The 13114-nt window shown below is 47.3% G+C and overlaps 2 protein-coding genes across 3 annotated transcripts in view; both read left to right on the forward strand.

Annotated features, from left to right (window-relative positions):
* The window catches only part of LOC127673091 (paired immunoglobulin-like type 2 receptor beta), a 37026-nt gene extending 27808 nt beyond the window's left edge, over positions 1–9218 (forward strand). Inside the window, exon 5 of one of the 2 annotated variants that reach the window (XM_052168654.1) lies at positions 9108–9218. The gene's annotated coding sequence lies outside the window, so the exon portion shown is untranslated. Of the gene's footprint in view, positions 1–7187; positions 7549–9107 lie in introns of those variants that run through there. The other variant, XM_052168653.1, reaches the window with a different exon arrangement.
* LOC127673092 (paired immunoglobulin-like type 2 receptor beta) lies at positions 1679–7548 on the forward strand. Its single transcript, XM_052168655.1, has 4 exons — positions 1679–1928; positions 2226–2612; positions 4733–4922; positions 6662–7548. Exons 1-4 carry the CDS (start codon positions 1880–1882, stop codon positions 6672–6674), a joined length of 639 nt encoding a protein of 212 aa, XP_052024615.1. The 5' UTR covers positions 1679–1879; the 3' UTR covers positions 6675–7548.
* Positions 9219–13114: the final 3896 nt, after the last annotated feature.

The raw sequence follows: 13114 nt of genomic DNA on the forward strand, positions 1-13114 counted from the left end.
CAAAACCCTAGACTGCTCTTCCACAGGAAGTGCCCCTCACTGGGAGAGTATCAGGGCTGCAGGACACTGTCACTGGTATTGGGGAGGCAGGATGACACTCCAGGAGACTGATGACAGCATTCTGGGCAGAGTCACACCCCACAGGGTCTCCATAGTGATTCAACTGAGTCCGTGACTTGACACTATAACAGCCCATGGCATGGGGTTAAGGAGCCAGCAGGTGACAGAGACAGAGCAGGGCACAAAGTGCAGCTGAGATCTTATAGAACCCACCTGTTATGGGAAAATGCTGGGGTCCAGCACATGACATATGGCAGTCTTGTGAAGTCCAGTGCTTCTTGGGTAATCTGGCAATTGAGTCACCATTTACCCAGAGAACTCAGAGAGACAGGGAAAGGGAGATGAAATCTGGATTGAGGACTCATGACCGTGAGGGAACCCTCAATGACCATACTGAGGCTAAAGATGTTCATCTGGTAGAGTGCTTACTTGTCTGGCATGCACAGAATCTGAGGTTCTATGTCCATCATGAGAAAAAGAAGCAGATATGGGAGAGGGCAGGCTGTGTAGCCAGCTGCAGGGAAGTGTGGACAAGGCGATCAATGCCAGGAAAGCTAAGGAAATGGGAAGATGCCTCTGCAAATGTCACTCAGGCAGGATGATGTCACTTCCTCTGATACAATCATGTCTTCCTGCCATTCAGGGAGTTGATGGAATCGTGTCATGGGGATGGTAGGATGAACCTTTTTAGAACCAGCACTGAGGACACCGGAGACTCTGCCCCAACCTCTCACGCCTCCACCCAAGTCACAGGCCAGCTGTGTCCACTGTCATCCATGTCCCAGGCCTTGAATGACACATGGCTGTTCTGAGCCGTCTGTGCCCACTTAGTCCAGAGAAGGTTCTGGTGTGACCATAACTAGAGGGAGTCACTCAAGAGCTTTGTGGAAAGAGCCTCCTCAGAGGCTGCGCTGAGCAGGCCACGTGAAGTCTCTGTGTGGAATGGAAGACTCCACGAACTCAATGTGACTAAAATCCAGTCAGTGAGCCACGTGACTGTCATGTGACATGTGCCAGGGGTTCCCAGATCCTCCTCTGAGTGAGTGCTAGGGTGGGGGGAGGGGCAGGTTTAGTAACTGGAGAGGCCTTAGAGTCACAGTCCTGCCACGGGGATCAGGGCAAGGTGGAGGGTATCCACCAGGCCTTGGCTCTGCCTGGGCACTGTGAAAGGTCGCTGATGGCCAAGAAAGGGCAAAGAGCAGATAGATGCGGGGGAGCAGTTAAAGGGGTGAGTGGGCACCATGCTAGGGCTGGGCATAAATGTCGTTCCTCATCTCAACCTTCCTCATTGTGTCTGAAGTGGTTTAGAGACTGCCACCTTCATTACGTGAGATTACTAGAGACAGGCTCAGACACCCAGATAAATAAGAGAGAGGCTGAGGAAGGGGAGAGAAGGAATAGAGAAAATAGAATAAAGGAGACAGAGAGATTACAAGCCACATAGGAAATGGAAGAGTATACAGGGCAGAAGGTCATGGTGGAAGACAAGAGAGCCCTGCCTGCTGAGGACAAGGCCATGTGTCCCAGCCAACAATGGGGGCTGGGCCCAAGGGGCCGTCCATCTTGTCAGTGACCACAAGGGCAGATCTTATGCAACATGAGAAAAGAAGACGTCAGATCATTAAAGGAAGTTGCTGGTCACAAGGAGGTTGAGATTTGGAGAGCTGTCTCCACTCAGTCCTCCACTTAAGCAGGCCTGGGATCTGTCTCACTTTACCCTGATTTTCTCTGGACTCCTGAGCACCCCAGGGTTGCCCCACAAGGCATCCTCTCCTACCTGTAGGCTTTGGTGGTCTGATGACTTGAAGGCACTCTGGCCATGGCTCAGATGCTGCTTCTTCTGCTGTCAGCAGCTTGTCTGCACACTGGTGAGTAGTGGGAACCTCATTAGCAGGGACTTAACCACAGGAGGGGCCAGTGGGGTTGGGAAGAGAGGGCTATCATGGCGAGAGTTGTTTGGTAAAATGGCCAGCTAGGCCTCTCTGTCACAAGAGAGCTCACCCCTCAGAAGGAGCCCAACCCAGACCACCCCTGTCTTCCCTGTCCCACCAGCCATAGGGACAGTCCTGCCCCATGTCCCACCCCTGCCAGTGGATGAAGGCTCAGGATGCTCTGGTTGTCCTTCCATCTCTGCACTGCCTTCAGATTCTCCTCATCTTTCCCAGGGAACTCTGCAGGAGCCAGCAGAGAAAATGGTTATGGGGTCAACCAACCAGCAAACCTCTCTGGGGTCCAGGGCGGCTCCATCGAGATCCCCTTCTCCTTCTACTTCCCCTGGGAGTTGGCCAAGGATCCACAGATGAGGATAGTCTGGAGATGGAAGCACTTCCATGGGGAATCCATCTACAACTCCATCCTGCCTTTCATACATGAGCACTTCAAGGACCGGCTCATCCTGAACTGGACACAGGGTCAGACATCCGGAGTCCTCAGAATCCTGAACTTGAAGAAGACTGACCAGGCCCTATACTTCTGCCATGTTTCTCTGCAAACAACAGAAGGCATGAAGAATTGGCAGTCTATTCCTGGAACCCAACTCACTGTGACACATGGTGAGCAACCATGGCTCAGGCTTTGACACCTGTGGCTTCCTTGTCCCCTACATGTCACCTCAGGCTTCCTAACTCTGACCTTCCTTTCATATTCGTTCCCCTTGGCTCTGTCCACACCTCTGCCAACAGCATCATTCCTTGTAGTTGTGACAAGTCTTTGCTGCCTCCTCTGCCCTGGTCTGTCATTGTCTGCTCTGACAGAACCACACCCCTCTCTGGGCATCAGCATGTGCCCCACCCCATAGCTCACTCCCTTATTGTTCCAAATCTAACACTACTGTCCCGTCCACTTCCAACCATGACCTCAAAATTGAGGAACTTCTCCAGGATACAGCTGGGTCCTGTGTCAGGGCTCCAGTTGTTCCATGTATGCAGCATCTCCACACGGCTCCAACCTCAGCTCAGAACATATAGTGGGGGCCATTGGATGTTCTGCTGTCCTCTGGTCTAAGTGTAACTGACACCTGTCTCCACAGTCCCTCATTTCCCCCTCATAGCTTCCCAGAATACATCCGACTTCTCTCCCACAGGCTCTTCAGTAATTAGAAAATGAATAAGAAAATGTCTGCCCTTTCATGATGTGGCTGCTGTGTCTTGTGATCCCTCTAGGCCCTCTGATGCAGCAGTAACTGCAGTCCCCTTGACTGGGAGTCCTGAGGCCCAGCGTGGTCACTGTGTGTCCCTACACATGGCCCTACAGCAGCGGGGACTATGTGGCTGCACTGTTCTTATGACCTTCCTCTGTGAATCCCATTTTTTTCCTTTTAACTTAGCTGTTCATTTGTTTGTTTGTTTGTTTGTTTCTTTGTTTTATGTCAGGGTCTCAGCATGTAGCCCTGGCTGTCTTAATACTGACTATGTAAACCCATCAGGACTTGAACTCAGAAAGAGAAAGAAGCCATTTGTGTATGTGTCTAGTTCAGAGGTTCTCCACTTTCCTAATGCTGTAAATACTTAATATAGTTCATATATCATGTTATGGGATGCACACACATAAAAGTATATCAGTGCTACTTCATAACATTGATTTTCCTACTGTTATAAATAACAATGTAAGTAACTAACATGCGTGACATGTGATATGCAATCGATGTGGGGGCAGTGATGCTCAGGTTGAGAACCATTGATCTAGAATTCACAAATACATAAATTTTGGGGAAATTAACCTAAGTGATGTTTTTAAAGCAAAGGAATGTATTCTGCCCTGGACCTTACTCATAAAGTTAAGCTCTCTCTTTCTCTCTCTCTCTTCTCTCTCTTTCTCTCTCTCTCTCTCTCTCTCTCTCTCTCTCTCTCTCTCTCTCTCTCTCTCTCTCTGTGTGTGTGTGTGTGTGTGTGTTTCATTCTCTGTGTCTGGGTGTATGTCTCTGTGTCTCTGAGACTGTGTGTGTCTGTGTGTATCTGTGTATTCATATCTGTGTATGTCTCTCTGCATGTATTTGTATTTAAGTCTCCCACAGTTGTGTGCATGTCTGTGTGTGTACATGTGTTTGTACACATTTATTTATGAAGTTGATGCTAGAGCAACATCTAGGGTCTGATTCACCATATTTGTTGCAACAGGTTCTCACTGGCTTCAACTTTCCCATGGAGACTAGGTTGCTGGCCAGTGAGTCCCAGGGACAAGCCTGTCTCCACCTCCTCAGTACTAGGATGACAGCTCACTCAGCTCTGTTGGTTTGGAACTAGACACATAGACCAGGCTGACTGTCAGCTCACAGAGATCTGCCTGCCTCTGCCTCTTGGGCTAGGATTAAAGGTCCTGCCTGTTTAACCAGGCTCTTCATTTGGATGCTAGGGAGCAAACTCAGGTTCTAAGGCCCAAACTATAAGCCCTCTCTATAGCCTTCTCAAATCTGTATGTAATACATTTAGGTGAAAAAAAATCACTGTTTTTCTGCCTTGGTTACTTGTGATGAAATGAAAATCTGTGGACACAAAGTCAGGACAGTTGGTGACTGTACATTTGAGCTTGATCTCCTAGAATCTCAGCCTTAAATATCTCAGTGTCTCGCTGACAGATGTTCCACATCCCATATCACATAGTAGAGACAGGGTGTGACACTCACCCATCCCTCCCTCATCCAGGGAGGGTCTGCTCACCTCTCATCTCTCCTCAGCACTCAGCACCACCATGAGGAGCCCCTCCACCGTCACCTCTGCAGTCACCACAGCTGGCCTGGAGGACACAGGGGGCCAGGGGAATCCTTCCCTGCTCAACCTGGGAGCCATGGTCACGATGGTCGTAGCCAAGGCTGTGGTCATAATCCCACTCTATGGACTGATGATCTTCCTGTGGTGGAGGCAAAGGTAAGTGGTCCAGGACAGGCCTCACCTGAGCTTCCCACTGGGAGTGTTCTCAGCTGTGGGAGATGGAGAAGGCAGGCCTGTGCAGGGAACAGGAAAGAGAACAGGAGGAGGGAAGCGTGCCTGACCTCCACAAGGACTGAGTCCCTGGAGCCTGCTGTCCTTCCAGACCAGCTGGGAATGAGAGGAGCCAATGCAGATGAACACAGAGCCTGCTCCTCAGGAATCCAAGGAGGCACGCAGGGGCCTCAGGGCTGACTGCTCATTTGGAAAGAGCTATGGCTGTTAGAGAAGGTCTGAGAGCAGACCAGCATTCAGAGACAACATGTCACAGGAGTAAAGGAGACACCTCTTTGAGTTGGGCATGTGGGATCAAAATGGAAATTAAGAGCAGGTATGTAATAGACCCACAGATGTAAAGACAGTGTAAAGGGAAAGACCTAAAACCTGACGGAGGTTCAAGATTCAGACACTAAAACCAAGCACTACAGAGCAAGGTTACAAACGCCAGTGAGGGGCTCACTTGACATGTTTGCCCCACTAACACTGGGACATGGGCTCCATCCTCAGGAAGCACATAGAGCTGTCAGACACTGGAACAGGCTGACTCACTAGGATCCCTGGGTCACTGTGCTGCCAGCCTTGGCCAGCGGGTGGGGAAAAGCCAAAGACAGAGCTGTCTCAGTAACAATGGTGGAATGCTCCTGAAGAACAACGTCCAAAGTTGTATAGTACCATACACATGTGTGTGTACACATCCAGACACACACCTAGACACACATGCGGCCCGAAATTAAATTTAATTTTAAGGAAATAGTGAAAACTGTAAAGATGGTCATAGAATAGAAAATGTTATAAAGTAAGTCCTTACAACACACACAGACATACACGGACACACACACACAACCAGACACACCCTTAAAATTCAATGCAATCTCTATACCATTCCAAGTTACAGTTTGTAAAGATGTCTGCTCACACTCATATTCTAAGAAACACACCTGGGGACACAGTGAGGGACACCCGAGTCCCAGCACTGGGGAAGGACAGGGAGGAGCTTCAGGAGCTCAAGGCCATCTACAGTTACATAGCAAGCTGAAGGCAAACATGGGCTCCATGAGACCTTGAACACACAACATAAGAGCCCAGTGTAGATGGGGTTCAGAGCAGATTTAAAGCCAGGGAGACTGGAAGATACCAGACAAGGGCAGAGATGAGTAGGTAGTGACATGTATTGGAAAGTCAAGAATGAAGCTGTGAAAATGTAGCCCTTGGTTTCAGGAAGGCCCAGGCCTCCCATACAGTCAGCAGCAACTGAGAGGTAGAAAAGCAGCAGAAGTCTGACTGGGATTCACACCATGAGCTGAGTCTGGATGGAGCAGCAGCCTGCACTGAGAGGGACAGCCTGAGAGCCGGAGTCCAGGGAGGCAAAAGGGAGACATGGGGACTGCAGAGCAGAGGAGGCAGAGATGTGTCAAGGGACCAGAGCAGGGCAAGGTGGGGAAGGGAGACAGGACATGGGCCAGTACACTAGTAGTCAATCGTCTGACTTGCTGTGTGCTACAGAAGTCAGCTGACTACTGTCCTCAGGTCCTGGTGACTCTCAGACCTGTCCCTGCCCTGCTGCCACAGAGCTGTTTGCTGTCCTGAGCCCCTCATGTTGTCTGAACACAGAGAACAGCTGAGAGGCAGGATGGAGAACCAGCATGGCTGACACACTGACACTGTCTCTTCTCCCACAGGCCAGCAGACTAAAGCCTAAACCCCAGCCATGTGAGTGCCTGTCACCCCAAGGGGCAGCTGAGGGGCTGCTGGGAAATTCAGAGGGAGACAGAGAGATGATTCAGGAGAAAAGCATGGGACATGGGTAGGAGGACCTGAGTTTGATGGATCAGGAGCTCACACAGTATAAACCAGGGATGTGTCAGGAATTTGCAATCCCAGACCTGGTCAATCAGGAGACAGGCAGTCATGGGTTGGCTGTCCACATAGTCTACAATTGGTGAGTTTCAGGCCAATGAGAGATCATGTCTTTAAAAATGAGGGGGATTGCTGAAGGTGACAAATCACAGTCATAACATTTTCTAAATTGATTTGATGTGAACTATTTTAAATTACATATTACTGAACCAAAAGTAGTGTGTGCCAGTGAGAGAGCTCAGTGGGAAATGGAGCCTGCTGCCGAGCCCAGTGGCCTGGGTGTGATTCCTGGGGACCCAAAGGTACACAGAGAAAACTGACTCTGGGTAATTGTCCTTTGCCTCTCAGAGTCACCCACAGGCTCCTGATGAGACATCATCTCTTAGTCCCTGGCTAACAGACCTCCCAGTGCCAGGATCTTTTACCAGGCAATGAGTTTACATCTAAGTAGTTATTGGTTAGCATACACCCTGCATCCCACCATTCCAATGTCTCCTCTCTGGGAATCAGAGCTCATGGCTGCAGGATTCTGCTGTGAAACATCACCATTTTCTGATAGATATAAGAAGATAACCCACTCTTCAGCCATGTGGGCTCTGATGCCCTCTCCTCGGAACCCAGGTCATCCTGTGTGTCACTGGTCCTGAGACCCTGACTGTGCTGATCATGGAGTTGTTGACAATTTTAATAAATGTCTTCCTCCCAGTAATCCACCTCAGTGTTTCTCTTGATCACCAAGACATCTTGTGGTAAAATGAATGTGTCCCAGAGCAGCTATGAGTAGTCTGCTGTGGTTGTGTCTGCATCCAAGCCTCCTGAGACTAATCTCAGCAGCTCTCCTGAGCACAGTGACCTTAGGAGCTGGGGTGGGGTTTCCTCTGAGCATCCCCGAAGTGTTCACACAGCAGGATTCCATGATGGTGGTCTGTGCAGTCATCTAAAGTCATCCATTTGTGAGGTCACACCAAAGGCATCTGCCCACTGAGAAGGGGCCTTAATGCAGTTGCTCAAATGGTCATGGGAATCCCCAGGATCATTCCCATTGTTCAAAATGGAAAACCGCATTAAGCCCACAGAAAAAACTTACAAATAGCCAACATTCTCAACATCACAGAGGTACTTATCCCCAGTTGAATAGACTTAGGAGACTGTGTCTCTGATCAACCAAACAGGAATATTATGATCCAAGTACGGAACAAATATTGGCTTCTACCCTGGCTAACAGTTATTGGAATATGTGTTCCCTAGACTGAGCTGCTCGGTAGCACAAAGTGCCAGAGGAAATTGTGCATGTAGCATGCCTGTCATCCCAACTACTGACAGGTAGTGATGGGAACATTATCAGTTGGAGCACTGGATCTCAACCTGTGCTCCAGGTAGAACAGCATTTTTACAGGAGGCAATCACAATCATAACAATAGCAAAGTCACAGTCATGAAATACCAGTGAAAGAGTTTTATGGTTGGGATTACCCAAACATGAGGAAATCTTGACCCACAAATTACAAAGCTTGAGAACCGCTGAAAGAGTAGCTGTAGTTACTACCTCTTGAGTTTCAGGCCAGCCTGAGTAACATGAGACTTTGTCTTGAAACCAACAGCAAAGCTAACCAAAGCTCCAAACAGAGAGGTCATGGAGAAAGGGCATATGATGGTTCCCTTTTTGTTAGGGATAGAGAACTTGAAGATGATACCAGTTTCCTCTTCAGATTCACATACAAAAATTGTAAATATCAATTGTTTAGTATTTTTGTTGTTTGGTTGATCACTGTTTGATGTGTGTTTCTGTTTTGAGAAAGGGGTCTCTCTACTATATAGTTCTGACTCTTTACTATCTAGATCTGACTGTTCTGAAACTTGCTATGTAGACTGAGGTTGGCCCCAAATTTCACAGTACCCCTGCTCCTGCTGAAAGAATAGAAAATACAGCCTAACTCCAGCCTTCTAAGGAGCCCCAAACACTTCATATTCCAGAGCCTGCTCTTTGTGCTCTTTGTTAGAAACTAGGTAAAAGGTTGATCCTGGCCCCGTAAGGTAACTGGAAATGGGCTAAGCTTATCTTGCTTCAGTAAACTGCCTACTCCATTAACCCTATCCAGGAGTTCACACAGCTATAGACATCCAAGAAAATAGGAAACTAATTGGTCCACTGATCATGGGCTCCAATAATTTAAACTGATTGGCCTAAAAACTATACAGTGGTACAAATCGATTGGCTCGCACTTCCCAGGCTCTGCATGCTATGAAATGATTGGTTTGTGATTCACAGGCTTTGTTGTAAACTTATAAATGCATTCAGGATCCACAGTCCTCTAACCCTGCGAGGTATACGGCTGTGGAACCCAGAATTCTGGAATAAAGAAATTCTCATGTTATTGCATCGAGACCGTTCCTTGTGAGTGATTTGGGGGTCGCCTTCCGAGGCGTGGGGTGCTAGGGCGCCCTCGGTTTTGGGGGGTCCTTCACTGCATCTTGTAAAATGGGATGAAGTCCTGACCATCATGCTCAGTTTATTAATAGTTTGGGGTTTTTTGGTTTTGGATTGTTTTGCTTTATGCTACATATGTAATACTGAGAAGGGAAGTGGGGAGTTTCTCTGTTTCTATGACCACAAATTTGATGACACATATATAAATGTGTCTGTCCTTGTCTATCTGCAGAAGTTGGCAGACCTCAAATCAGAGGAGGCTGAGCTGGTCCCCCAGTCCCACTCACTGGGTCTTTAGAACACAGTATAGAGTCTCTTCCCTGGGAGCTCCCCTGGACAGGAGTGCAGCCAATGCTCCTGCTGAGGCAGGAAGTAGATGAGGGGGATAAAGATGATGATGTCATCCTAGAGAGAAACATGAGGTCAGGTGGCAGCAGGGCAACTGTGCATTGTAAAGCTGCAGCTGCAGCCTGAGTTTCCTGTCTACATCACCAGCCACCATCCGCAGCTGCAGCCTGAGTGTCCTGTCTGCACCACCAGCCACCGTCCTTCCACCACCCTCTCTAGTATCCCCTCCACTCTCCCCAGGTCCCAGTCTGGGTGGAGTATCTTAGGGTTCCATCTGGGGTCTGTATGCTGTCACTAGGTGTAACTGCCTGCAGCCACAGCAAACTGGGTCCCTGGAAGAGAAGCTGGGAATAGATGGGGGGGGGCAGCAAAAAAGAACGGAGGTCAGGACAAAGCAATTGCTGATTGAGGCCCCAAGTTTAATGGAGGTCTAAAAATATATATAGGTGGGACAAGATCCTTCCCCCCCCAAATTTCAGGAGGTGTTTGGGAAACTGATCTGGCTGTTCATGGGGCATAGTCTGGCTGTTCCTGGGGCATTGACTCCACTGCTCAGGCAGCTGGGTGGGTCACCTGCTTAATTCAGGAATTCCTAGACCTGGAGGAACAATGAACTTCACCTTCACTCTGAGAGCTCCACCTTAGCTGGAGCAGGATCCTGGCTAGCACAGGAATCCCTGCTCAACAAAGGCTGGGAGAGGAAGTTCACCTTGATCAATGTCAAGTTCCTACCTAGTGGCATGACACCCCAATATGGCTCTGTACAACTAGGGAAGAGATATCAAGAAGTGTGTGCATAGGTAGTGTCACCGAAATGGAGAAGAGAGGGATAGTTTTCATCCATGAGGTTATCTGCTGGGTCAGAGCCCACAGAGCCTGCAGTATGTCTTATCTGAGGGATGTTTCTCAAATGGGAAGGTTCAGAGAGAAATAGGAAGCTTGAGCCTGTTCTCTCTCACCACTGTCAGAGGATAATAGAGTAGGGTATAAAATCAGAGAGTCTGAATGCTGTGGAGAGTGTCAGGAACTGGAGTCTGTAGAGTCAATGATGAAGACTGGGTACAGTTGTAAAAGTTGATCAACTGTTAAAGGTGAACTTATAATCTCTGTGTGTGTGTGTGTGTGTGTGTGTGTGTGTGTGTGTGTGTGTGTAAGAGAGTGAGAGAGACAGAGACAGAGAGAGACAGAGATAAAGAGACAGAGAGAGACAATGTATGTGTGTGTGTGCATAAGTGTGTGTGTGAGTGTGTGCATGTGTGTGTGCACATGTGAAGACTCAGGTACATACACATATAAGTGTGTGCTCAGGAATGTAGAGCTCAGAAGACACCTTCAGGCGTTATGATTAGGACACCATCCAACTTGACTACCAACCTGGAGTATCTTTGCTTTGCTTCTTGGTATTTTGATATGCGGAGGAGTTTGTTGCTTTGGTTTGGTTTATTTTTGTTTGGTGTGGTTTTTTTGGGTTTGTTTTTCTTTTTTAATTTTTTATTTATTTACATTTCAAATGTTAACCCTTTTCCATATTATCCCACCAAAAGCCTCCTATCCCCTCACTGTTACCTGTCCCCCTACCCCCTCCCCTACTCACCATCTCCCACCCCAATTTCCTGACTTACATTCCCCTATACTTGGGAATTGAGCCTTCACAGGACTAATGGCTCATTAGACATCACAGGACTCATTGATGTCTGAAATGGTCATCTTCTGCTACATATGTAGATGGAGCCCTGGGTCCCTCCACGTGTATTCTTTGGTTGGTGCTTTAGTCCCTGGGAGCTCTGGGGGTACTGGTTGGTTCATCCTGTGAAGGAGCAAACCTCTTCAGCTCCTTGGGTTCCCTTTCTAGCTGTTCCATTGGGGACACTATTTTCCTTCTATTGATTGGGTATGAGCCCTGGGTGTTTTGATCCAATTTCCAATAATAATCAAAGAGTCCACACTTTGATCTTCCTTCATCTGGAACTTCATGTGGACTGTGACTTGTATCTTGGATATTCCGAGCTTTTGAACTAATATTCACTTATCAGCAATTGCATACCATGTGTGCTCTTTGGTGATTGGGTTACCTCACTCAATATGATAGTTTCTAGCTCCATACATTTGCCTAAGAATGTCATGAATTCATTGTTTTTAATAGCTGAGTAGTACTCCACTGTGTAAATGTATCGCATTTTCTGTATCCATTCCTCCATTGAGGGACATCTGGGTTCTTTCCAGCTTCTGGCTATAATAAATAAGGCTGCTATGGATATAGTGGAGCATGTGTCCTTATTACATGTTGGAGCATCTTCTGGGTATATGCCCAGGAGTGGCATAGTTGGGTCTTCAAGTAGTGCTATGTCCAATTTTCTGAGGAACTGCCAAACTGATTTCCAGAGTGGTTGTACCAGCTTGCAATCCCACCAGCAATGGAGGAGTGTTCCTCTTTCTCCACATCCTCTCCAGCATTTGCTGTCCCGAGTTTTTGATCTTGCTATTCTGACTGGTATGAGGTGGAATCTCAAGGTTATTTTGATTTCATTTTCCTGATGATTAAGGATGTTGAACATTTCTTTAGGTGTTTCTCAGCCATCCATTAGTCCTCAGTTGGGATTACTTTCTTTAACTCTGCACCCCAATTTAGTAGGATTATTTGGTTCTCTGGAGTCCAACTTCTTGAGTTCTTTGTATATATTGGATATCAGCACTCGATCAAATGTAGGACTGATAAAGATCTTTTCCAATACTGTTGGTTGCCATTTTGTCCTATTGACAGTGTCCTCTGCCTTACAGAAGCTTTGCAATTTTATGAGGTCCCATTTGTCAATTCTTGATCTTAGAGTATAAGCTATTGGTGTTCTATTCAGGAAAATTTCCCCTGTGCCCATGTGCTCCAGGTTCTTCCAAAATTTCTCTTCTATTAGATTCAGTGTATCTGGTTTTATGTGGAGGTCCTTGATCTACTTGGACTTGAGCTTTGTACAGGAAGATAAGAAGAGATCAATTTGCATCGTCCTACATGTTGACTGCCAGTTCACCCAGCACCATTTGTTGAAAATGCTGTCTTTTTTCCACTGGATAGTTTTAGCTCCTTTGTCAAAGATCAAGTGACCATAGGTGTGAGGGTTCATTTCTGGGTCTTCAATTCTATTCCATTGATCTACCTGCCTGTCCCTGTACCAATACCATGCAATTTTTTATCACTACTGCTTTGTAGCATAGCTTGAGGTCATGGATGGTGATTCTGCCAGAAGTTCTTTTATTGTTGAGAATAGTTTCCACTGTCCTGGGTTTTTGTTATTCCAGATAAATTTGGAAATTGCTCTTTCTAACTCTATGAAGTGTTGAGTTGGAATTTTGATGGGGATTGCATTGAATCTGTAGATTTAGGCAAGACAGCCATTTTTACAATATTAGCCCTGCTAATCCATGAGTGTGGGAGATCTTTCAATTTTTGAGATCTCCTTCAATTTCTTTCTTCTGAGACTTGAAGTTCTTCTCATACAGAACTTTCA

Source organism: Apodemus sylvaticus, chromosome 22 (assembly GCF_947179515.1).
Source record: "Apodemus sylvaticus chromosome 22, mApoSyl1.1, whole genome shotgun sequence".
Classification (NCBI taxonomy): domain Eukaryota; kingdom Metazoa; phylum Chordata; class Mammalia; order Rodentia; family Muridae; genus Apodemus; species Apodemus sylvaticus.

Coding starts and splice junctions, on each gene's coding strand:
- LOC127673092 (XM_052168655.1), top strand. CDS start 1,880: ATGGCTCAGATGCTGCTTCTTCTGCTGTCAGCAGCTTGTCTGCACACT. Junction 1,929..2,225: donor AGCAGCTTGTCTGCACACTG/GTGAGTAGTGGG, acceptor CATCTTTCCCAG/GGAACTCTGCAGGAGCCAGC. Junction 2,613..4,732: donor CCAACTCACTGTGACACATG/GTGAGCAACCAT, acceptor ATCTCTCCTCAG/CACTCAGCACCACCATGAGG.